Raw genomic sequence first — 24,845 nt, 5'->3', positions numbered from 1 at the left:
GCTGGTCCAGATAATCATGACTCCTGAACCCTATTGGCTCCCCTGGCCCCCGCCTCATGTCCCCTGACCTGTCCCCAGCACGGGCTGCGGTGTGGGGTGGGGGGGCTGTGGTTGGAGGTCCGGTGGTGGCCTCCAGGGGTGGGGAGAGTTCTGTCCATGGAGTAGGAGGTTGGCCCACCATGGGCGGCCGGCGCTCGGTCAGGTGCTGTCTGGACAGGCGGATAGGTCCCTGGGGCTCGTCCTGCTCCGTGTAGGCTAGAGACACATCACTGTGGCGCCTCTCGTGCCTGGCCCGGCCCACCTCCAGCATGCATCCGTGGAAACACTCTAGCTCTCGTACGTAAAGGTGCTGGCGGCCTGAACTAGTGTAGCCTGACCGGCCCCTGTAACACTTAGGCTACCTGCCAGCCTACTAACGCGAGCTAGGCGGTACCTGCCTCCCCTCTAACCACTAGGCTACCTGCCGTCAGCCCGTCGTTAACTCTACAGTAGTGCTACCTGGCTCTAAGCCACTATGGCGCTGCGCTGCCGCTCCCTCTAGAACCATAAGGCTACCTGCCTCCCCTCTAACCACTAGGCTACCTGCCGCCCCTCTATACAACTAGGCTACCTGCTCGGCCCCTGCTAAACCACTAGGCTACTACGTGCCTCTACCAACTGGTAAGACGCGTGTACCAGCGCGTTGCCCGGCGGCCCCTCTGAGATCCGAGCACTCGGCTGCCTGCCGCCCCTACTAACCACTAGGCTACCGTGCCTGGCCGCGCGCTGCTCTAACGACGCTTAGGCTAATCCTTGCGCTCGGCTCTAGCTGCCGAGCCCTGCTAGAGGCTCCTAGTACTTCCACTGGCGCGGGCCCCTTGGCCTCCCAGCTTATCACGAGAGCTAGTGCCTCACCCCTCTGGTCCACCAGCGCTCCATGCGTCAATCCACCTATGGGCTAGCCCTGCGCCGCGCCCTGGCCACCGTAACCCCTTCACGAGCTAGACCATGGTCCGCCCAACCCCGCCCTTGCCTCATCCAGACTTCATCTTAGGCTACCGGTTGCCGCCTCCTAGGCGTATAACCCCTCCAGTATGCGGTGAGGCCCCCTAGAGCGCGCGTGGGTGGCCGAGCCGTCCTCTATACCATCCGTAGGCTACTCTCGTGCCCGCGCTCCACTCTCTCAAGCGGATCCTCTGCCTGGATCTCAGCATAGCCCCTGCTCTAAACCATCATGGCTGACTCGCACGCTCCCTCTACAGAGCACTAGGCTTAACCTAGCCCCCCTCCTTCCCACTAAATCCTAATATCTCTCTCTATCTCTCTCATTTTGGTGACCCCAGCTCTGCTGTCAGGAAGACCAAGAGGGAGAAGATGGACACCATGTTGAGGAACGACTCTCTGAGCTCTGACCAGTCCGAGTCCATCAGGCCGCCGCCACCAAAGCCCCACAAAACCAAAAAGGGGGGTAAGATGCGGCAGGTGTCCCTGAGCAGCTCGGAGGAGGAACTGGCCACCACACCGGAGTACACCAGCTGTGAGGACGTGGAGATAGAGAGTGAGTCTGTCAGTGAGAAAGGTAGGAACACTCTTCCTCCTGCGCTCTCTCGTTCTACTCTCATACTGTACACTAGGGGGCAATCTGAATAGGCAACCTATTCCCCATAGTGCACTACTTTATAGGGCTCTCTCTTTTACTAGGGGAAATCTGAAAAGGCAACCTATTCCCTATATAGTATTGCTCTATATAGGGAATATACTTTTGGCTCTGGCCAAAAGTCGTGCACTATATAGGGAATAGAGTGCCATTTGGGAAGCACAGAGTTATGTCAGGGATAGTCAAATCACCTTTGCATTATTCATTGGGAAGTGTATTCAGTGTCACTGTCAGCTCATGTTGAACATGTTTATTGACTAATTACCACTGTTCCATATTCAGTGAGTTAGTGGTACGACAGTAGTCTGCTAGCTCCATATGTTCAGTACAGAGGACTGAGTGCCATTGATGAGTAATGAGCACCATACCATCACAACTCTCTTCTCAGTCGCCCTTAATTATATGAAGGAAACTACAACGTTTATCCATGAAAACAATACCAGATGTTCTGAATATGTTCAGTATTGTCAGGCTTGTGACTATTTGATTTTGGTTTTAGAGAGCGCAGTCAGTGTATGTGAATACATGTGTTTTAATGTAGGCCTCGTGGTCTCATTCATAATACTATGATATGTAGATGATGATAGGAATTTGATCTTAATGAGCCGTCGCTTAAAAACTAACCTTTTATTTCCTCACAGTCTATGGTCTGTCTGTGTCTTTGTTACATGATCTGTTCTGTTCTGTTTTGTGTGTGTGTGTGTCAAGTCTATTCTACACTGAACAGCAACTGCGTGGAGGGAGCTTATTATGTCGACAGGGCTTGGCCAGATGTGTGTAAATGTCTATGCAAGAGTGTGTGTGTGTGTGTGTTGGGCTGCTGCTCTAGATACCTTATCCTGTCTCTGTCCTCCTGTAGCACACATTGCAGGGCCTGGCTACCACTTCTGTTTCACACATTCAATCTGTTGTAATGGACTCTATATTATATAACACAGCTAGAGGGAGAGATCGAGAGATAGCGTGAGAGGTGACGAGAGGGGGAGAGAGAGAGAGAAAGAAAAATATGGGGAGAGGAGAGGAGGGGCAAGGGAGGAGGGAGAGAGAGAGCCAGGAGAGAGCGAGGAGAGGAGAGGAGAGAGAGAGCGCGGGGAGAGAGTGGAGGAAGAGAGAGAGAGAGAAGGAAGGTAATGATATATGTAATTGTAGTCTGATACTGTACTTTTATAGTGTCACAGGCACGCATGCACACTCACATACACACAAACACACACACTTGTTTCACACACATACACACAAACACACACACACACAAACTGTCCCAAAGTGTGTGTGTGCGTGCGTGTGTGCTTGCGTTTGTGTGTTTGTGCGTATTGGGGGGCTCACTCCAATAGGATCAGGGCCAGGGGTGATGTGCTGTTCCAGTCATTCAGCCTATAGGGAGTCAGTCTGTCTGTCTGTGTCTGTGGGTTAGTCTGTGATGCTGCTTTTGAACGGCCTCTGGTTGAACAATGTCATCAGTCGTGCATATTAATTAATGAAGGTACGGCAAATGCAATTAAAAGTGGTAGAATAATTAGGGTTTCTCCCTGTAGGATTCTAGCCTTGCAAGCCGCGTGATCTTGCACGCTAACATGAATGGTTCCTTGCATTGATAAACTCGCGAGATCAGGCGACTTGTGAAGCCAGTAGGATTCCCCCTGCACAACTCAACTAAACTACGTTGGATCAGCCAGGGAGGACAGGATGGGATTGGAGTAGACAGTGGAGTCGAGTCGTGAGCTGGGCTGGGCAGAGTGGAAGTTTGAAGATCAAATGTTTTTTGAATGGCTTACTTCTAGATTCTAGCCTCTAGTCCCTAACTCCTAGTCCTTATTGTTGTGTATTTACTATGGATTAAGTGATATATGACATGCTATTTTATCAAATCAATTCTCTGTAATTAATATTACCTGATTAAACTAATCATGTAAATAGTTTCATATTTAAACATTTAAATTGCACAACAATTCCATGTGAATTTGATAACCAGAATGTGTAGACTTCCCAAGATGCACTTTATGTCGTCCTGTCATCAGTAATAATGTCTCAGATGACAACTGATCTGACATCATAATCTTTAAGTACCAACAGATATTTTCAACTAGTTGGATTACCGAAATATGGTTCCGTTCCCAACCGTTTGATGTTACCAGACTCTCTCTATGTTAACAAAGGGCTTTCCAAGAGTCCAATCTGTAGAGTAGAGAGAGAAAAGGGGGAAGAGTATTTGTGCAGGTCATAAACCTCACCAACAGGGCAACATCATGACTCTAGCTACTAGCTTTCTCTCCTCTAGATGCAGGCAGTAGATCGTTATGTATTATAAGGTCATACTACTATTCATCTCATAGTACTGTACCACAATGTTTCTGAACGATCGAACCACCCTCGCCCTCTGGTGATGTCATAATGTTAAGGACACTAACAAGGTCACAGATAGAGGGAAAGAGAGAGAGAGAGAGATTAGGCCTGGGCCGGCAGAGGAGCGGTCACCGTGCTGAAAGCATTGCTACACGGGTGGCAGGCTGGCGTTGTGGTTTCCATATTAGTCCTTTGAAAAGGCAGACAACTTCCAAAGGCATTTTAAAGTGTTTGTAGAGCTGTTTCTGAGGAGTGACCTATATAGATATAGATTCCCCTCTAAAGCAGACTGTATGGCAAATCTACACTCAAGGGTTACTTCCATGTGTGGTGTCTCTGTCTCCTTTGGATTACTGTGAAGGACTGAGTGATGTGAGTTAGTCCCTCTACACGGTCTCTTTCACATAGCTTTAAAGTGAAACAGGCATAGTTCTTATTTCTATTTGTTTTTATTATGGATCCCCATTAGCTGCTACCAGATGTAAAGCTGCAAAAATCAAAAAATGCAGTGCATTCGGAAAGTATTCAGACCCCTTCCCCTTTTCCACATTTTGTTACGTTACAAACGTATTCTAAAATGGACTATATACATGTTTTCCCTCATCAATCTACACACAATACCCCATAATAACAATGTGAAAACAGGTTTTTATTTATTTTGGCAAATGTCTTAAAAATAAAAAACAGATACAGTTGAAGTCGGAAGTTTACTTACACCTTAGCCAAATACATTTAACTCAGGTTTTCACAATTCCTGACATTTAATCCTAGTAAAAAATCCCTTTTTTAGGTCAGTTAGGATCACCAATTTATTTTAAGAATGTGAAATGTCAGAATAATAGTAGAGAGAATGATTTATTTCAGCTTTTATTTCTTTCATCACATTCCCAGTGGGTCAGAAGTTTACATACACTCAATGAGTATTTGGTAGCATTGCCTTTAAATTGTTTAACTTGAGTCAAACGTTTCAGGTAGCCTTCCACAAGCTTCCCACAATAAGTTGGGTGAATTTTGGCCTATTCCTCCTGACAGAGCTGGTGTAACTGAGTCAGGTTTGTAGGCCTCCTTGCTCGCACACGCTTTTTCAGTTCTGCCAACAGATTTTCTACAGGATTGAGGTCAGGGCTTTGTGATGACCACTCCAATACCTTGACTTTGTTGTCCTTAAGCCATTTTGCCACAGCTCTGGAAGTATGCTTGGGGTCATTGTCCATTTGGAAGACCCATTTGCGACCAAGCTTTAACTTCCTGACTGATGTCTTGAGACGTTGCTTCAATATATCCACATAATTTTCCTGCCTCATGATGCCATCTATTTTGTGAAGTGCACCAGTCCCTCCCGCAGCAAAGCACCCCCACAACATGATGCTGCCACCCCGTGCTTCACGGTTGGAATGGTGTTCTTCGGCTTGCAAGCCTCCCCCTTTTTCCTCCAAACATAACGATGGTCATTATGGCCAAACAGTTCTATTTTTGTTTCATCAGACCAGAGGACATTTCTCCAAAAAGTACGGTCTTTGTCCCCATGTGCAGTTGCAAACCGTAGTCTGGCTTTTTTATGGTGGTTTTGGAGCAGTGGCTTCTTCCTTGCTGAGTGGCCTTTCAGGTTATGTCAATATAGGACTAGTTTTACTGTGGATATAGATACTTTTGTACCTGTTTCTACCAGCATCTTCACAATGTCCTTTGCTGCTGTTCTGGGATTGATTTGCACTTTTTGCACCAAAGTACGTTCATCTCTAGGAGACATAATACGTCTCCTTCCTGAGTGGTATGACGGCTGCGTGGTCCCATGGTGTTTATACTTGCGTACTATTGTTTGTACAGATGAACGTGGTACCTTCAGGCGTTTGGGAATTACTCCCAAGGATGAAGCAGATTTGTGGAGGTCTACAATTTTCTTTCTGAGGTCTTGGCTGATTTCTTTTGATTTTCCCATGATGTCAAGCAAAGAGCCACTGAGTTTGAAGGTATGCCTTGAAATACATCCACAGCTACACCTCTAATTGACTCGGTCAGGGAGGTGACCAAGAACACAATGGCCACTCTCACAGAGCTCCAGAGTTCTTCGGTGGAGATGGGAGAACCTTCCAGAAAGGCAACCATCTCTGCAGCACTCCACCAATCAGGCCTTTATGGTAGAGTGGCGAGACGGAAGCCACTCCTCAGTAAAAGGCACATGACAGCCCGCTTGGAGTTTGCCAAAAGGCACCTAAAGGACTCTCAGACCATGAGAAACAATATTCCCTGGTCTGATGAAACCAAGATTGAACTCTTTGGCCTGAAAGCCAAGTGTCACGTCTGGAGAAAACCTGGCACCATCCCTACGGTGAAGCATGGTGGTGGCAGCATCATGCTGTGGGATGTTTTTCAGCGGCAGGGACTGGGAGATTAGTCAGGATCGAGGGAAAGATGAACGGAGCGAAGGACAGAGAGATCCTTGATGAAAACCTTCTCCAGAGTGCACAGGACCTCAGACTAGGGTAAAGGTTCACCTTCCAACAGGACAAGGACCCTAAGCACACAACCAAGCCAACGCAGGAGTGGCTTCGGGACAAGTCTCTGAATGTCCTTGCGTGGCCCAGCCAGAGCCCAGACTTGAACCCGATCGAACATCTCTGGAGAGACCTAAAAATAGCTGTGCAGCAACGCTCGCCATCCAACCTGACCAACCTTGCGAGGATTTGCAGAGAAGAATGGGGGAAACTCCCCAAATACAGGTCTGCCAAGTTTTTAGCATCATACCCAAGAAGACTCAAGTCTGTAATCGCTGCCAAAAAGTGCTTCAACAAAGTACTGAGTAAAGTGTCTGAATACTTATGTAAATTTGATATATCAACATGAATCAACCTCATCATGTGGGTTTCCCCTCAACACCATAGGATAGGATTTTGGACAGGATAGGTATTACACTGTATGGCATCTGTAAGTGTTTAAGGCCTGTATTTCAGATCTCCACTACTCCTACAGACAACTACATGCTAAATAGCAACACACAGACTCTCCCCTGTCCCCTGTCCCCTGTCCCCTGTTCCCCGTCCTGTAGCCTTCACACTTGTTTGTTACAACAGGACAATGGTTATAGACAAGGGTAGTTTTTCATTCTCCTGCTTCTGAACCAAACACTCCCCTTGACACATATACACACACGTACACACACATGTACACACACACACACCTACACACACACACATTGAATTAAACCCCATTTTCGTTCAGAATTAACATCCAAAGCTATCCTTCAAGAAGTTGGGCCACTTGACTCACTCCACGCAAGCCCACAGTCGTCATAATTGCAAATTGATTTTGTTGTCAAATCTGTAATTATGGTGGCTTTTACCTTGACAGTGTCAAAAGCAGGAAAAACGGATGAGGAGGAGAGGAGGGAGGAAAAAACAAGAGAGAAGAGGAGAGGAAAGAGTAAAGAGGGCAGAAAGCACCTTCTGTCCATCTGTGGCCAGTCAGCAGCACTATGATCTGCTCTGCTATGTTATACACTCAGTGAGCTGCTTGACTGGCCAGGAAGGGAGGGAGGGAGGCCGAGGTGGGTGAGGTGAATAGATGGTTGTGTTATAGCAGGTTAAACACACCTCGTGCCATGCTCTCTGACCCTGGGCACTCTGGGGGTATGGGAGGGAGGTGAGGGAGGGAGTGAGTGAGGGAGAAAGAGGGAGGAGGTGCCATCAGTAATGGCTTGAGCTCCTGGCTGGCCCGTTGGTAGTGAGGCTGGGAGACTGATTTAGTGTGACGTCCCTCTCACTCTGTTTTCCTCCGTATTGATCTCTTGACATGCCGCCTCATGATAGCGCAAGCAGGACAGAAACGAGAAAGACGAGAGGAGACAGACAGACAGACAGACAGACAGACAGACCAGACAGACAGACCAGACAGACAGACAGACAGACAGACAACAGGAAGACAGACCGAAGACAGACAGACAGACAGAAGCAGACAGACAGACAGACAGACAGACAACGACGCAGAACCGATGCAGGGAAGGAATAGGGAGAGATAGAGAGAAAGAGGGGCGAAAGAGAGGAGAAAGAAGAGTTAGTGATGAGAGAGAGAGATTCTCATTACAGACTCTATTGCGCTTTGTAGTTTGGTCTGGTCTGTAGGACAAGGACTAGTCCAACATCCCCTGCTGAGTAAAGGGCTTCATGTTCAATGCCAGAACAAAAAAAAATAATGTTATAGTGTGCGTTTCTACATTGTAATAACAGACATTGACTATATATTTAGTTTAAAGTAAATAAAAAAACAAAAGTCCTAAAATAATAATTATTCTGTAGCTCTTTAACCTGCTACACCTTGGATGTTTTTGACAATCTGGTTCCACAAACACAAACACACGCTAATCTGCTCCCTTTACCTCACACATGGATACTATTTTAAACATACACAATGTTCACCTCTCCCCCGTCTCTCTCTCTCTCTCTCTCTCTCTTCTCTGTCTTGTTCTCTCTCTCTTTCTGCTCTCGCCCCCCCAATTATTGAAAAACACATCAATAATTAATGATCCAATAATAGTTTACACTGGTTTCTATTGAGTTGTCAAGTGATGAGAGCCTGCTGGCAAGAACTCTTTCTCCGCTGTCTCCTCCACGTTGTGCTGCTGCGGAACCTGAATCAGCACTTTGGTGGTGGGCCCCGTGCCTGCTACGCCAAGCCCGAGTGAAACCAACCTGGGGGGGGGGAGGAGGAGGGAGGGAGTGGAGGAGGAGGGGGAGACTGCTGATGCTCACAATTTACGGTCATGATGAGTTTCCTGTTGGCTAATAGAACCTCAGCTGGGGTTTTACCGGTCCTCACCAGGGCACTGTCAGGCCCAATTGTGTTGGCACTGTTAATAAAATGGAGGATAAGAGCAGCACTAGAGGAAGGCCACATTCTCCTAGACTGGGACAACAGTAGCCTAGCCCGATCTGAGGGCGTGGCAGTGCGGTGGATGGTGGTGAGTGTTGTGTGAAAGCTTTCAGAAGCTGGTGAGAGAGATACTGCAGGTTCCAGGGGACTCACCTGAGTTAACACCACTGCTTCGCGTCTGTGCTAGTGATTCTGTGATTTCAACATGATTGTTCACATGAGATTTCAAATTCTAGGATTCAACATGTCTGATTCAATGAGTGGATTTCAGCTATGATTTCCAACATGTCTATGGGTTGCACGCTATGGTTCAAGCATGGTTTAGGATTCAACATGTGTGGATCGCCATGTCGGATCACATGTGTTGATTTCAACATGTCGGGATTTCAACATGTCTATGGGCATTACAACTGTCTGTGGATTAATGTTATATACATGTTATGGATTTACAACATGTCTGTGAGATTCAAGTCTATGATATACATGTCTAGTGGGATTTCAACATGTCTATGGAATTTAACATGTCTTGGATTTTCAACATGTCGTTGGATTTCAACATTCTATGGGATTTCACACATGTTTGGATTAAACATGTCTATGTAATGTGATATTAACACAGCGTAGTTAGTCGATGGGAGTTTCAACATTCAGTTAAACATGTCTATTGATTTAAAACAATGTCTATTGGATTTAAACATGGTCTATTGGATTATAACACATGGTTCTATGATTACAACATGTTCTATATTAAAGTCTTGGATTTTAAACATGTCCATGGGATTTAAACATGCTATGCGGATTCAACATGTCTGTGGGGATTTCAACAATGTCTGTGGAATTTTAAAAATCTAGTTGGATGTCAACTTGTTGGATTAACATGTCGATGGGAATTTAAACATGTCTATTTGGATTTCACATGTCTGGTTGGATACAACATGTCTGTGGGATTCAACATGTCTATATGGATTTCAACATTCGTTGCGATTCAACATGTCTGTGGGAATTTCAAGCAGTCTATACAGGATAAGTGTAACCCAGATGCAGGACCGGGTCGAAGTAACAATGTTAGTCTTAAAGCAATAGAGGCAATGTACAGTGACGGCAGCAGGTCGCGGCTAGCCGATGTGGTCAGGCGGCGGGTTAGGGTAAGGAACAGGCAAGGCGTCAAACCAGGAGAGCGAGAAAAAGAGAGACTGGGAAAAGACAGGCGCTGACAGACAAACGCGCTAAGCTTGACAAACAGGACAAACTCGACAAGAGCAAAACAGAGAACACCGGTAATAAAGTACAACAGGGGATAATGGGAAGATGGGTGACACCTGGAGCGGGATGAGACATCACAAAGACAGGTGAAAACAGATCAGGCGACACTGATTAAACAGCTATGGGCAAGATGTTTAAAAGCTGGTCATATGCGAACTGCTTAGATTAAACTTCTAGTAATGTAATGATTTAAACTATGGCTCTACACCAATGGCATGAGTTAGGCATTCATGTCTATGGGATTTAAACTGTCTATGGGATTTAAAACATGTCTATGCGATGAAACGGTCATGGGTAAACATGAGAACTGTCTAATGGGATTAAAATGTTATATACCAGGAATTTCAACATGTTCATTGAGAGAGCCTTTTAAACATGTGTACACCTTTGAGATTGGACCTAATAACATGTTCTTAGTTGCGGATGTTAAGAGTCATGGCTCGACTTTGCATGCTATGCGATTCGAGACATGTCTATGGGATACTGCTATCATTAATCACTGCCTCTGGATTCCTCTTAAAGTCATCCGTCTTGAGGAATTTAAAACATGATCTAGCTAGGGATTTAACATGGCATGGGATGTAAACATGTCTATGGTTTAACGCGAATGATATAAACATCTATGGGATTTAACAACATGTTATGCGATTATAACATCTATGGATGACAGTCATATGCGATTTAAACATGTCTATGCAAGTTGTAAACCATCACTATAGGGAGTTTAAACAGGGCTTACTGAGATTAAACAACTGTCTATAGGTTTTTAACATGTCTAATAACCCGAGTGTCCTAAGATTTAAACATGCATTGAATCTTCGAGGTAGTAAACATTCTATTCCGAATTTATAGGCATTCATGTTAGGGAATCACTGTAACACCGACTGATATGATTAAACCATGTCTATGATTCTATCTGTCAATAATGCTATCATGATTAAAACTATGCTATGGACTAATTGGATTTACATCAGCATGAGATAGGATTTATCATTCATCATGGGAATTTAACTATTGTGGATTTAAACATGCATTGGGATTTAAACATGCCTATGGATTAACAATGTCTATGGGGATTATAAATCTATGATTACGGCTATGGGATTTAAACATGTCTATGGGATTTACATATTAACATGTTTAAACCGATGGCCTGGATTAAACTGTCTATGGATTTAAACATATACTATCGGATTATATATGACACTGGTCTATGGCAGGTTTAACATGCTATATGTCTAATGGGATCAACATCATGGTAGGATTAATAATATCTATGGTTAAACTATATTAAGATTTAAACATGTCTAATGAGATTTAACCATAGATCACTATGGTTATGTGATACAATGATGCTCATTGATCGATACAATAATCATCATCTATGCGGATTAAACATGTCTATGCATTTAAACTGTCTATGCGGATTTTAACATATCTATGGGATTTACACATGTTATGCGATTTAAACATGTTATTGGGATTTAAACACGTATCTATATGCGATTTAAACATATCTAATGGATTTAAACAGTTCTAGCCTGGATTGTAACAATGGTCTATGGATTGTAACATGTGCTATGGGATATTAAACATGTCTAATGGGAGTGTACACATTCATGGATTAACATGTCTAGGATTAAACATCTGTGACTGTTAGAATTGCCAAGCCGTAAGGCGTTTGGGGCTATCATTGGACAGACTAGCAAAGTCATTTGGTTAGCAGCAGCTGAGAAAAGAGAGGCAGGGAGCAGGAGAGGAGGCAGGGAGAGGAGGGCAGGGAGAGAGAGCAGGAGAGGAAGGAGGGAGGAGAAGGCAGGGAGCAGGAGAGAAGGAAGAGAGGCGGAGAGGAAGGCAGGGAGAGGAGAGGCAGAGGGGGAGGAGAAGGCAGGAGAGGAGAGGCAGGGAGCAGGAGGCGACGAGGCAGAGGCGCTGCTTGGTGTTTGTGTGTGTGTGTTGTGTGTGTGTGTGTGTGTGTGTTGTGTGTGTGTGTGTGTGTGTGTGTGTTGGTGTGCTGTGTGTGGGTGTGTGTGTGTGTGTGTGTGTGGTGGTGTGTGTGTGTGCAGGGAGGTAACAGTGTGATGGTTGTCAGCTGTTGTTCCAGGGGTCACGGGGGCAAGCCCGTCTGGGACTTCCAATAAGTGTTTTATACGGGTAACTGATACATGGTGTCAGTACCCAGGGTGGATGAGTAGGATTAAGTCGGATAGGCCAGGAGGCGATGAAAGGTTATGAGAAGGGGGGAGCTTGTGATTGGACAGTGGAGGAGGTGAAGGATGGAGGGCTTGTGATAGTGACCAGGGGAGGGGGAGAAGGGGCTGTGATAGAGGAGGATGGGGCTTGTGATAGGACCAGGGAGGGTGAGGATGAAGGCTTGTGATAGGACTAGGGGAGGGGTGAAGGGATGCGAGGGTGTGTATGGACAGGGCGAGGGGTGAAAGGATGGAGGCTTTGTGATAGGACCAGGGGAGGGGTGGAGGGATGGTGATAAGGGAGGATGGCTGGTTGTTTTGGAGAGGACTTGACCTTACTTTGACATACAGTGTCTCGGCCAGCCTTGAAAAATACTCATGAATATTAATGTAGAAATTATTTACTGTTTTCTCAGCTTCCAACGACGTGATCCTCAACACTCTTGATAGCAACCCTAGAGTAAAGCTTCAGACCAGGCTATACATTTAGAGAGGTATTGATAGAATATCTGATCTCCCCCTTCGCTTCCTACCCAAACCCCCAACCCTAACAACATATGCAGCATAAAGCTATTTTTATATGTTTCCAACTGAATTCCCTGACTTCTCCCAGATTGAGTTATGTATTCACCAGGCTAACTGCTTTATGGAGACCTGTCCTTCATAGCTCCATTGTATTATTCTCTTTTCACAGGAAGTGATGCGAAGGAAATGATGCGTGCAGCTTTGGGTTGCATAAATGCACTGGTTCTATTAACCTTACCTGTGCCTGCAGACGTATGGGCACACTGTGTAGTGTGTACTACAGTCGGTTGAACTCGCACATGCTTACTGTTAAAACAATCTACTTGTTTCAGCTAATTATCATTAAGTAACTGGTTCCACAGCCTTTTTCGGTTTACTCAATTTTTCGGTCTTACCTGAACAAAAAAAAGAGTTTGGCCAAACTCTTAAATTGTAGAAAACGTAGTAAAAAATTCAGTCAACTTAAAATGATGTGTTTGCTCAAAATGCCTCTTATGTTCATTCAACTAGAAATTATAATTTGCGAATTTTATCCCAAAAATAGACTGTGTAACTAACGCATGTTTTCATTGTGCATGTTCATTTATGCAGTAATTAATATTCAACATGTCCTTACCTGGGATTTGAACTCACAACCTCTTGGTTCACAGCATTCCAATCTTCCTGCTATATCACCATGGCTGTGTCTGATTGCTTTCACCTGCATTGATAAACTAAAAAAAGTAAATCTCTAACTAAAAAAGTAAATCTCAGCTCTGTTAAAAGTACATTCAAGAATGAAATGTATTTTATCATAGTGATTCAGGAGTATCATTAAAACAGGTTAATGTGCCCCACCAACATTAGATAACTACACTGAAAAACTTACAATTGCTGAAATAAGTCAATCAAATCAATGATGAGAGAATAGTCAGATGAACTGATAATTGACACAGACATGGTGGTGTAGCAGGAAGATCAGAATGCAGTGAACCAAGAGGTTGTGAGTTCAAATCCCAGGTGAGGACATGTTGAACATGAACTACTGTGTTTTGAACATACACAATGTAGTCATGTTGTGTCACTGGTATCAAATATGTGAGTTGAAAACATTGTGTGTTACAATCGCTGTTTAGCTCAGGTAACACTTTGACCGAAAAGTTGAGTAAACAAAAAAGCCAGTTTTTTATTTATTTTTACAGTGCATACTGAACATACGGCAAGCTATATATCGACAAATCGGCAATGGAGACAGATCCAGTGTCCTGAATGGTCCATAGTGACAAAATGGGCGAGCAAGTGGCTGGCCATGCCTCATACTTCATCGCTGTATGCTTTTAATATGAATCATTTCATGTTTCCGAATTTCTGTCTTATGGGGTTGTAAAATGAGTGGCCAATGGAAGCTAATAGTACTACTAAATAGGAGTGTTTATCTGGAATGTTTAATGTGTTGGTATATCTTCCGTTGGCTGAGAGAGACAGACAGAGAGCGAGACAGACACTAATATCTAATGTTAACTTCAAAGAAAGAACGCTACAAAATGACTCATCCTCTCGACGGGCCACCTCAGCCCTCCGTACCTCTCCTTCTGTCGGAGAAGACTCCCATCCCGCCTTCAACATTCACTACTTCTCACTCTTTTAGTTAGCTGGCTTTACAAGCTTCTTCATCAAATTGTAGTGTTTGTTGCAGTCTCTCTCTGCACATCCACCACCATCATCAACCAGAGGAAACGCTGCTGAAGTCTATAACAACATGATGTCGTTCTAGAAAGCAGGTACAGAAGTCATGTTGGATCTAAAGATGATGATCTCTCGATCAGGAGAGCGATGGGTTGAGGATGGATGGAGGAGAGAGAGAAGTGGAGGACCGAGGAAAGGAAGAGAGAGAGAGAGAGATGGGCGTTTACAGGGACTAGTTCTTGGTTTGTCTGAGCGAGCCAGTCTCCATCGATCCCCCTGACCCACATCAGACAGGTTACAGACACACTGACTGAGCCTTATTGGAGAAAGTGCACACACAGAGCACAGACAGAGAAAAAGATGAACTCTCTCCCTGACTGCTGAAGTCCCTGCCTGGCCTGCTGGGCTGAGGGAATATGACTGTTACTCACTCACTTTACTGTCTGAGCAACACAAACATATGGGAAAAACTGAACATGTAATGGCATAATAGCCATTTGCCCAGCCTCCATCTCTCAAGGCTGTATCCATCCATCCCATCCACTGATGCCTCCAGTACAGATCTGGGCAAGGCAGTCATCAGGATAGCATCTTAAAAAGCTCTCCCTGGTGCACTTTAGATTGAGGTTAGTTAAGGTTGCTGGGGCATTGCCATCTTTGTCCCAGTTAAACATATTACATCCCAGGAAGCACCTCTCTCTCTCTCTCTCTCTCTCTCTCTCTCTCTCTCTCTCTCTCTCTCTCTCTCTCTCTCTCTCTCTCTTTTTCTCTTTCTCTTTCTCTTTCTCTTTCTCTTTCTCTTTCTCTTTCTCTTTCTCTTTCTCTTTCTCTTTCTCTTTCTCTCTCTCTCTCTCTCTCTGATCCAGACCCAGGCTGTTAAGATGGCAGGACGCACGGACACTATCTTCATTTGAACAATGTGAATTACTGCAGAGAGTTACAACGATATCTTTGGCTAGTTTGCTTCAACAGAATGTCTTGGAAAAGAGGTTTGACTGGCAGCATGTGTGAATGATTTATGAACAAGAGTGTGGGGCCTGGTTTGGTCTTGCAACCAATGAGAATTGTTCCAAGACTAAACACAACCTAAATGGTCTGTGCTTGTGTTGTCTGAATGTGTGTGTTAGTAGTCATGGTCATGTACTCTGTGCTGTATACCATCGCAGTATTGACTTCAGAGAGGCCAATCTACTGTATGTGGACTGTATGTTTCTACTCTCTTCACAGGAGCTATTGTTCACCTGTGAGTGTGTGTGTCTGCGTGTGTGTGTCAGCACTGTACGTTGGAGTTCTGTGGGCCTCACCTTTTCCTCTCGCTGTCTTCTCTTGTGTGTGTGTGTTTNNNNATGGATGGAGGAGAGAGAGAAGTGGAGGACCGAGGAAAGGAAGAGAAGAGAGAGAGATGGGCGTTTACAGGGACTAGTTGTTGGTTTGTCTGAGCGAGCCAGTCTCCATCGATCCCCCTGACCCACATCAGACAGGTTACAGACAGACAGACTGACTGAGCCTTATTGGAGAAAGTGCACACACAGAGCACAGACAGAGAAAAAKATGAACTCTCTCACTGACTGCTGAAGTCCCTGCCTGGCCTGCTGGGCTGAGGGAATATGTCTCTCTCTCACACACCCAGACCCAGGCTGGTAAGATAGTAGGACGCATGGACGCTATCTTCATTTGAACAATGTGAATTTCTGTCTGTCGAATGCTTTAAAGTTACAACTGCAGAGAGTTAAAACGATATCTTTGGCTAGTTTGCTTCAATAGAATGTCTTGGAAAAGAGGTTTGACTGGCAACATGAGTGAATGATTTATGAATAAGAGTGTGGGGCCTGGTTTGGTCTTGTAACCAATGAGAATTGTTCCAAGACTAAACACAACCTAAATGGTCTGTGCTTGTGTTCTGAATGTGTGTTTATAGTAGTCACAGTATTGACTTCAGGGAGGCCCATCTACTGTGTGTGGGCTGTATGTTTCTACTCTCTTCACAGGAGCTATTGTTGTTCACCTGTGAGTGTGTGTGTCTGCGTGTGTGTGTCAGCACTGTACGTTGGGGTTCTGTGGTCCTCACCTTTCCCTCTCGCTGTCTTTTCTTGTGTGTGTGTGTGTGTGTGTGTGTGTGTGGCTCCCACAGGAGATTTGGATGGCCACTGGTTGGACCATGCGTCATGGCATAGCAGCGAGGCCTCCCCAATGTCTTTGGTGAGACATGCGGAGCCCTGCCCCTAACCCYYCTCCTCCTCCCCTCCTCMCCCTCTCAGAGTCCTTTGTCATTTCATGTTTGCTTTGTTTTATTTACACCTCCGCATGGGTTTTCTTCTTTCTTTCTGTTTTTTATCCCACACCTGTAGGGGACAGTCAAAGGGGGAAAAGAAAAACTATTGAGCAGGCATTTTTGTCCGACTCAACACACAACACCTTATCTGAGAGGCAAAAGAAAATGGTGCGCTTTGGGGGCCACTCATTGGAAGAGGACGCAGAATGGTGCGAACCCCAGGTTAAAGACTCTGGCGTTGACACATGCAGTAGCACTACCCTAAACGAGGACAATCAGCATAGCCATAGTGAGAAGGTACTGGAGACTATGTAGCCAAAATATCTGCATTTTGTTCTTTTTTTCTTTATTTTTCTTTACCTACCTCCTCCGGTCTTTGTTATCTGTCACTAATTGTTAAATAGTAGACATGTTTATTCTTTTTTAAATTTGAATTGATTGATTTTCCTTTGAACTTTGTCTTTATTATTATTCCGGGGAATTGATAAGATTGATTTCATTTCGACAGCAGCTTGCTGGGTGTTGCTGAAATAGGAGATGGGGAACCCCTCTTTATTGCTCTGCTGTTTGCTCTCTGGCAGCATAAAGATCTATCCAGGAGCATTAAAACAAAACCCTTTTATTGTCATGGCACACAGCAATGTCCACTCCTCTAGTTGCATGTTGCTAGTTGCTCTCAGTCTGTTTTGTTATTGTTACTGTAGCGGCCATCTTAGTAACGTTACAGTAGGGTAACGACACCTACCTCTCACTGGAATGACCCCTCCTCTCCCAACGCACACTACCTAGTCAAGTCATTATCCCCCCTAGATCTCCACTCAGTCCAATACCAAAACTGAACCAACCACTTAGAACTGAGAACAGGGACGATTGGATTTCTTTTGCACAGACAAAGTTACGTTTTTCTTTTTTTCCCTTCCGCTGTCATGTTTGTTGTGATTTCATATTTTTTTGTCTCTCTTCATCTTGGCCTTAATCATCGCGCTGTGCTGTTCTTTTGGGAGTTTTCCTCCATAAATCCTACTTTGGTTCACCTCTTTTTGTTGTTGTTGCGTAATACATGTTTTCTTCATCTGCTTCTAACTGCTCCATTGTGGAGGTGTAGTGCTGTGTGTAGCAGGGCAGAGAGTGGTGGAGTGCAGTCTTAACCTCCCTCTGCCTTCAGCTAAGGCCTCCCTCACAGACCATCAGACAAAATCTACACTCATCCAAACTCAACTGGATTTGATGCTAATGTGGCTGAGTTTAAGTGAGATGTTCTAGATACAGTGCAGATTTTCTCAGATGGTTTGTGTGGAGCTTCTGCTCTGCGGTCACGAGGAGGGCGTGATGGTTTGCCTATTTTACCCTGCATGGGGTGCTGAATGCACTCTACCTATTCCCTGTTGGCAGGATCACACAAGGCCTGGCATTAGATGTGCAGCATTTTTCATTTTCATTTAATAACACTTTTGTGTGATACATTTACCATAACATAACATACATAGAAAAAATGTGAATTGAATAATTTTAGTGAAAATAGTACCTAAAATCAGATTGAAGTACTTCCATGAAGTATGTTTATGGACATAGTTAATCACTGCTTAAAAGGTGGGCTGTGTTATTGTAAATATTGTTTTATTTTTCCATTGTTATAACATTTTGCCTTCAACTACAGTACGTATAACTGTGATGCAGTAGATACAATTATTTTTTCGATTTTGATGAAATATGTATTTTATTATCTAATTGTGATAGTCCGGCTAATCCCAAAAGAAAAGACAGGTTATATAATCTGAAATAGAAAGGATAGAGACAGAGCTATAATCACCAGATTAGATAACTAGCCAGAGCTTGTGTGATCGTTCATTAAGTCAAATTAATTGATACCCCAGCCCCACCCCCCACCCCTCACATGATACACACTTTTCTGTAGAAGTCTTTTTAAAGTGATTGAAGTGAATCTGGTGTGGATGAGTTGTGAAACACAAGGTGTGTTGTTGCTGTGTGTGTTCCTATAGCATCCAGTGACATGGCAACCCTCCAAAGATGGGGAGCGCCTAATAGGGCGGATTCTGCTCAACAAGCGGATGAAGGATGGAAGTGTACCTCGAGACTCAGGAGCACTGCTGGGACTGAAGGTGAGTCTGCCCTGTCTGTCTGACCTCTCTGTCTGGACTTCTGTCTATCTACTGGGACCAGTCTGACCTGATGGTCAGAGGCCGTTTGTTATTACAGCTGTCCATCACTATTCAAAGGTTTCTTCCCAAATGGTATCCTATTCCGTATGTAGAGGGAATATGTTGCCGTTTGGGCCTCGCTAAAGAGTATACGCAGCAGATATAATTTGGTAAATGATTTTTTTATTTTTTTATTTGACCTTTATTTAACCAGGTAGGCTAGTTGAGAACAAGTTCTCATTTACAACTGCGACCTGGCCAAGAATAAAGCAAAGCAGTTTGACACATACAACAACACAGAGTTACACATGGAATAAACAAAACATACAGTCAATAATAGAGCTGAAGAAAATCTATATACAGTGTGTGCAAATGAGGTAAGATAAGGGAGGTAAGGCAATAAATAGGCCATGGTGGCGAATTAATTACAATATACCAATTAGACACTGGACTGATTGATGTGCAGAAGATGAATGTGCAATTATAAATACTGGGGTGCAAAGGAGCAAGATAAATAAATAAATACAGTATGGGGATGACGTAGTTGGATGGGCTATTTGCAGATGGGCTATGTACAGGTGCAGTGATCTGTGAGCTGCTCTGACAGCTGGTGCTTAAAGCTAGTGAGGGAGATATGAGTCTTCAGCTTCAGTGATTTTTGTARTTCGTTCCAGTCATTGGCAGCAGAGAACTGGAAGGAAAGGCGGCCAAAGGAGGAATTGGCTTTGGGGGTGACTAGTGAGACATACCTGCTGGAGCGCGTGCTACGGGTGGGTGCTGCTCTGGTGACCAGTGAGCTGAGATAAGGCGGGGCTTTACCTAGCAGAGACTTGTAGATGACCTGGAGCTAGTGGCTTTGGCGGCGAGTATGAAGCGAGGGCCAGCCAACGAGAGTGTACAGGTCGCAGTGGGGGGTAGTATATGGGGCTTTGGTGACAAAACGGATGGCACTGTGATAGACTGCATCCAATTTGTTGAGTAGAGTGTTGGAAGCTATTTTGTAAATGACATTGCCGAAGTCGAGGATCGGTAGGATGGTCAGTTTTACGAGGGTAAGTTTGGCAGCATGAGTGAAGGATGCTTTGTTGCGAAATAGGAAGCCGATTCTAGATTTAATTTTGGATTGGAGATGCTTAATGTGAGTCTGGATGGAGAGTTTACAGTCTAACCAGACACCTAGGTATTTGTAGTTGTCCACATATTCTACATCAGAACCGTCCAGAGTAGTGATGCTAGATAGGCGGGCAGGTGCGGGCAGTGACCGGTCGAGGAGCATGCATTTAGTTTTACTTGCATTTAAGAGCAGTTGGAGGCCACGGAAGGAGAGTTGTATGGCATTGAAGCTCGTCTGGAGGTTAGTTAACACAGTGTCCAAAGAAGGGCCAGAAGGATACAGAATGGTGTCGTCTGCGTAGAGGTGGATCAGAGAATCACCAGCAGCAAGAGCCACATCATTGATGTATACAGAGAAGAGAGTCGGCTCAAGAATTGAACCCTGTGGCACCCCCATAGAGACTGCCAGAGGTCCGGACAACAGGCCCTCCGATTTGACACACTGAACTCTTTCAGAGAAATAGTTGGTGAACCAGGCGAGGCAGTCATTAGAGAAACCAAGACTGTTGAGTCTGCCGATAAGAATGTGGTGATTGACATAGTCGAAAGCCTTGACCAGGTCGATGAATACGGCTGCACAGTAATGTCTCTTATCGATGGCGGTTATGATATCGTTTAGGACCTTGAGCGTGGCTGAGGTGCACCCATGACCAGCTCTGAAACCAGATTGCATAGCGGAGAAGGTATGGTGGGATTCGAAGTGGTCTGTAATCTGTTTGTTAATTTGGCTTTCGAAGACCTTAGAAAGACAAGGTAGGACAGATATAGGTCTGTAGCAGTTTGGGTCTAGAGTGTCTCCCCCTTTGAAGAGGGGGATGACCGCGGAAGCTTTCCAATCTTTGGGAATCTCAGATGATACGAAAGAGAGGTTGAACAGGCTAGTAATTGTGTTTGCAACAATTTGGGCAGATCATTTTAGAAAGAGAGGGTCCAGATTGTCTAGCCCGGCTGATTTGTAGGGGTCCAGATTTTTCAGCTCTTTCAGAACATCAGCTATCTGGATTTGGGTGAGGGAGAAATGGGGGAGGCTTGGGCGAGTTGCTGTGGGGGGGTGCCGGGCAGTTCACCGGGGTTGTGGTAGCCAGGTGGAAAGCATGGCTAGCCGTAGAAAAATGCTTATTGAAATTCTCAATTATAGTGGATTTATCAGTGGTGACAGTGTTTCCTAGCCTCATTGCAGTGGGCAGCTGGGAGGATCTGCTCTTATTCTCCATGGACTTTACAGTGTCCCAGAACTTTTTTGAGTTTGTGCTACAGGATGCAAATTTCTTTTTGAAAAAGCTAGCCGTTGCTTTCCTAACTGCCTGTGTATATTGGTTCCTAACTTCCCTGAAAAGTTGCATATCACGGGGGCTATTCGATGCTAATGCAGAACGCCACAGGATGTTTTTGTGCTGGTCAAGGGCAGTCAGGTCTGGAGAGAACCAAGGATTATATCTGTTCCTGGTTCTACATTTTTTGAATGGGGCATGCTTATTTAAGATGGTGAGGAAGGCACTTTTAAAGAATAACCAGGCATCCTCTACTGACGGGATGAGGTGAATATCATTCCAGGATACCCAGGCCAGGTCGATTAGAAAGGCCTGCTCGCTGAAGTGTTTTAGGGAGCGTTTGACAGTGATGAGKGGWGGTYGTTTGACYGCWGAMCCATTACGGATGCAGGCAATGAGGCAGTGATTGCTGAGATCTTGGTTGAAAACAGCAGAGGTGTATTTAGAGGGCAAGTTGGTTAGGATGATATCTATGAGGGTGCCCGTGTTTACAGATTTGGGGTGGTACCTGGTAGGTTCATTGATCATTTGTGTGAGATTGAGGGCATCAAGCTTAGATTGTAGGATGGCCGGGGTGTTAAGCATGTCCCAGTTTAGGTCACCTAGCAGCACGAGCTCTGAAGATAGATGGGGGGCAATCAATTGACATATGGTGTCCAGGGCACATCTGGGGGCAGAGGGTGGGCTATAACAAGCGGCAACGGTGAGATGATATCTTATTGACATCATTTTCTGGTTGTAAACTGGTTTTGTGGGTGAGGAAAAAGACGTTGCTAAAAAGACATTACCAAACTGTCCTTCAGCTGTGGCTTTTTTTATCTGCATATACATTTTGAAGTGATATGTGTGGGTGCCTTGCCTAATTATGAATTACATAATTGTATTATTCATGATTTAATATTAATTAGGCGGCTAATTATTTTCCTGATTAATATTAATGAGCTGTATATTGATATCAAATACTTTATGTTCATGACTGTATTCCAAATAGCACCCTATTCCCTATATAGTGTACATCAAAAGTAGTGCACTATATGGGGAATAGGGGCCATTTGTGATGCACCCTGTGTATCCAAACATGCTCACATTGAACCTTTTTAATGAACGACATTCATTGGCTCAGTGCAAAAAAACTCTCAAAAACTCATTGCATCCCAAACTGCAACCTATTCCCTATATAGTGCGCTACTTTTAACCAGGGAACTGGTAGTAGTGCGCTATATAAGGAGTAGTGTACCATTTGGAACATTTTGTTATGTAGAAAAGCCTATTTGAAATCCTCAGTCAGAGACAATGTCCCTTTACTGTAGATAGAGAGATCACATCTGAAACATTGTGATTGTACAGCTTATTCCCCATTATGTACAGTACTGTAACTAGGCTACTAAACATATGGCCCATATTTACAGTATATCATGATTAGACGGGTAGATTTTCTGATGAAAAGTATCTTAGGTTTTCCTTACTCTACCTAATCTGTGCGGCGTGGGCTGGTTAAAGAGCTGAGCACACACAGCTAGCCAAAGCACAGTGAGAGCTAGCACAGTGAGAGCTAGCACAGTGAGAACCACCAGGAGAGAAAAGGAGAGTGGCAAGATGGGAAAATCATTAGTGATTGAATGAGCTTCCTGAATTGGTATGTTTGTGTCTGGTCAGTTTCTCTTTGTGCTGTACGGTACGCTATGTGTTTCTCCTCGCTCAGCAGCAAGCAGTGACCAGCCAGTCTGTTTGTCTCTCTCTCTAACTATCTCTATCTCTCACTCTCTCAGTCCCTTTCTCGCTCTCTCTCACCCGGCTGTTACATAAAGCCATTTCATTTAGGATACTTCCGTAAGCTCCTTTGTATGTTGGCATTCAACTGCCATTAAGAGGGGATTTTATTTGTCTGATGCCTGTGGAGGGAGAGCGGTCCAGGGGCTTACAGAGTAGAGCAGAGCTGGGCTGCCTGGCCTGCTATAGGCCCCCCAGGCCTCAAGTGTTCCAGCACAATGGAGAGAGAGCACCATGCAGAGAGAGGTGGCCCCAGGGTTCCAACACAACACACAGGGACATTCAACATTATGAGATGTACATTTTGACTAAACATGTAGCTACTTTCTCTGTTCAAGAATAGCACCCTATGGGCAGAATGATGCTATGTGGCTACATTTACAATTACAATTAGGCCTAGATCTGCAGGTTGCATTTTACCATGTGTGAATTGAATTCACACGTGGATTTTCAAACGTGGTCAATAAATATGTTTCTATGAAACAAAGTGATCAGTGCATCCATATTCCTTCCCTGCCAGGCTGCTTACACCATATTGAGGGTGTGATTATGTTACAGTGTAATACTATATACTAATACTATACATGTTGATGGGTGTTGCTTCCTTCATAGGTGGTGGGTGATTATGTTACTGTATAATACTATATACTAATACTATACTTGTTGATGGGTGTTGCTTCCTTCATAGGTGGTGGGTGGAAAGATGACAGAATCTGGTAGACTTTGTGCTTTCATCACTAAAGTGAGGAAAGGAAGTCTAGCGGACACTGTTGGACACCTCAGACCAGGTACCTATTTGGACTCTCTCTATTTATACCTCTAAATGCATCCTTCGTACATGTTTTAGACACTGACGATTAGTCATTAGGTTTGAATATGCAGCGCATCAGTACATATATGGTTTAGAATCTACATGTTACCAAGTTTAGCTGAAGATAAGATTGTCAATACATTTCAATGTACACAGCACTGTAGATTTAATAAGCTACTTAAGTGATTCAAGAAACATTTGGATTACTTGGTGAACTGGGTCAGAACCTTGTTTTAACTTCTGACACCCTTTGACCTTCATTTAATAGCACTAATTACAACATGTATGAACTAGACAGATGTGCTGTTATTTGTTACCATATGGGTTGCGACCGAGGCCTATTCAATTATTTATAATATTACGTAGCAGGAAGATTACAATGCTGTACTGTTTGTTTATGTGTGCTGTGTTTTTTCTACAATACCATTCATGTTCTCCTTTTTTCATCATGTGGGCCTGCTCATGTTTATAACTACACGGATCATGTTTTTAACTATATTTATAACTATGCTTCCCGTGTTCATAACTGCACCGTGCCAGCTGACGTCTTGATGTGTGGATGACTGACAGCATCTCTTGTTTCACAGGCGACAGGTGCTGGAGTGGGAACGGGAGGTTTTTACAAGGAGCCACATTTAAAGAAGTTTACAATATCATTCTAGAATCAAAGCCAGAACCCCAGGTGGAACTGGTGTCTTCAAGGCCCATAGGGTAAAGACCCACAACAGCAATACACGTATTACTACTGAACCATCAAAACTACAGTGTATTCTCATTCATACATTTGTAGAAATATGTGTCTTGCAGAGGAGAGAGAGTATGTGAGAAATGGAAAATGGGGGCTGAGTGTATTTCAATGTCATTTGTTTTGCCAGCACCAGCTTGTTTATTTAACATATCTGCCTCCCAACCATCCCTCCCTTCCTCCTTCCAATATCCCTCCCCTCCATCAGTCCTCC

At 44.4% G+C, this 24,845-nt stretch overlaps 1 protein-coding gene across 1 annotated transcript; it reads left to right on the top strand.

Moving 5' to 3' along the window:
- The first annotated feature begins 1,320 nt into the window (after nucleotides 1–1,320).
- LOC111958631 (regulating synaptic membrane exocytosis protein 2-like) lies at nucleotides 1,321–24,601 on the top strand. The gene is made up of 5 exons (XM_024134883.2): nucleotides 1,321–1,558; nucleotides 16,622–16,689; nucleotides 18,763–18,882; nucleotides 23,764–23,863; nucleotides 24,474–24,601. The coding sequence occupies exons 1-5, from the start codon at nucleotides 1,354–1,356 to the stop codon at nucleotides 24,599–24,601; spliced, it is 621 nt and encodes a 206-aa protein (XP_023990651.2). The 5' UTR covers nucleotides 1,321–1,353.
- Nucleotides 24,602–24,845: the final 244 nt, after the last annotated feature.

Source organism: Salvelinus sp. IW2-2015, linkage group LG35 (assembly GCF_002910315.2).
Source record: "Salvelinus sp. IW2-2015 linkage group LG35, ASM291031v2, whole genome shotgun sequence".
Lineage (NCBI taxonomy): Eukaryota > Metazoa > Chordata > Actinopteri > Salmoniformes > Salmonidae > Salvelinus > Salvelinus sp. IW2-2015.
This window is presented reverse-complemented; position numbering and strand designations above follow the sequence as displayed.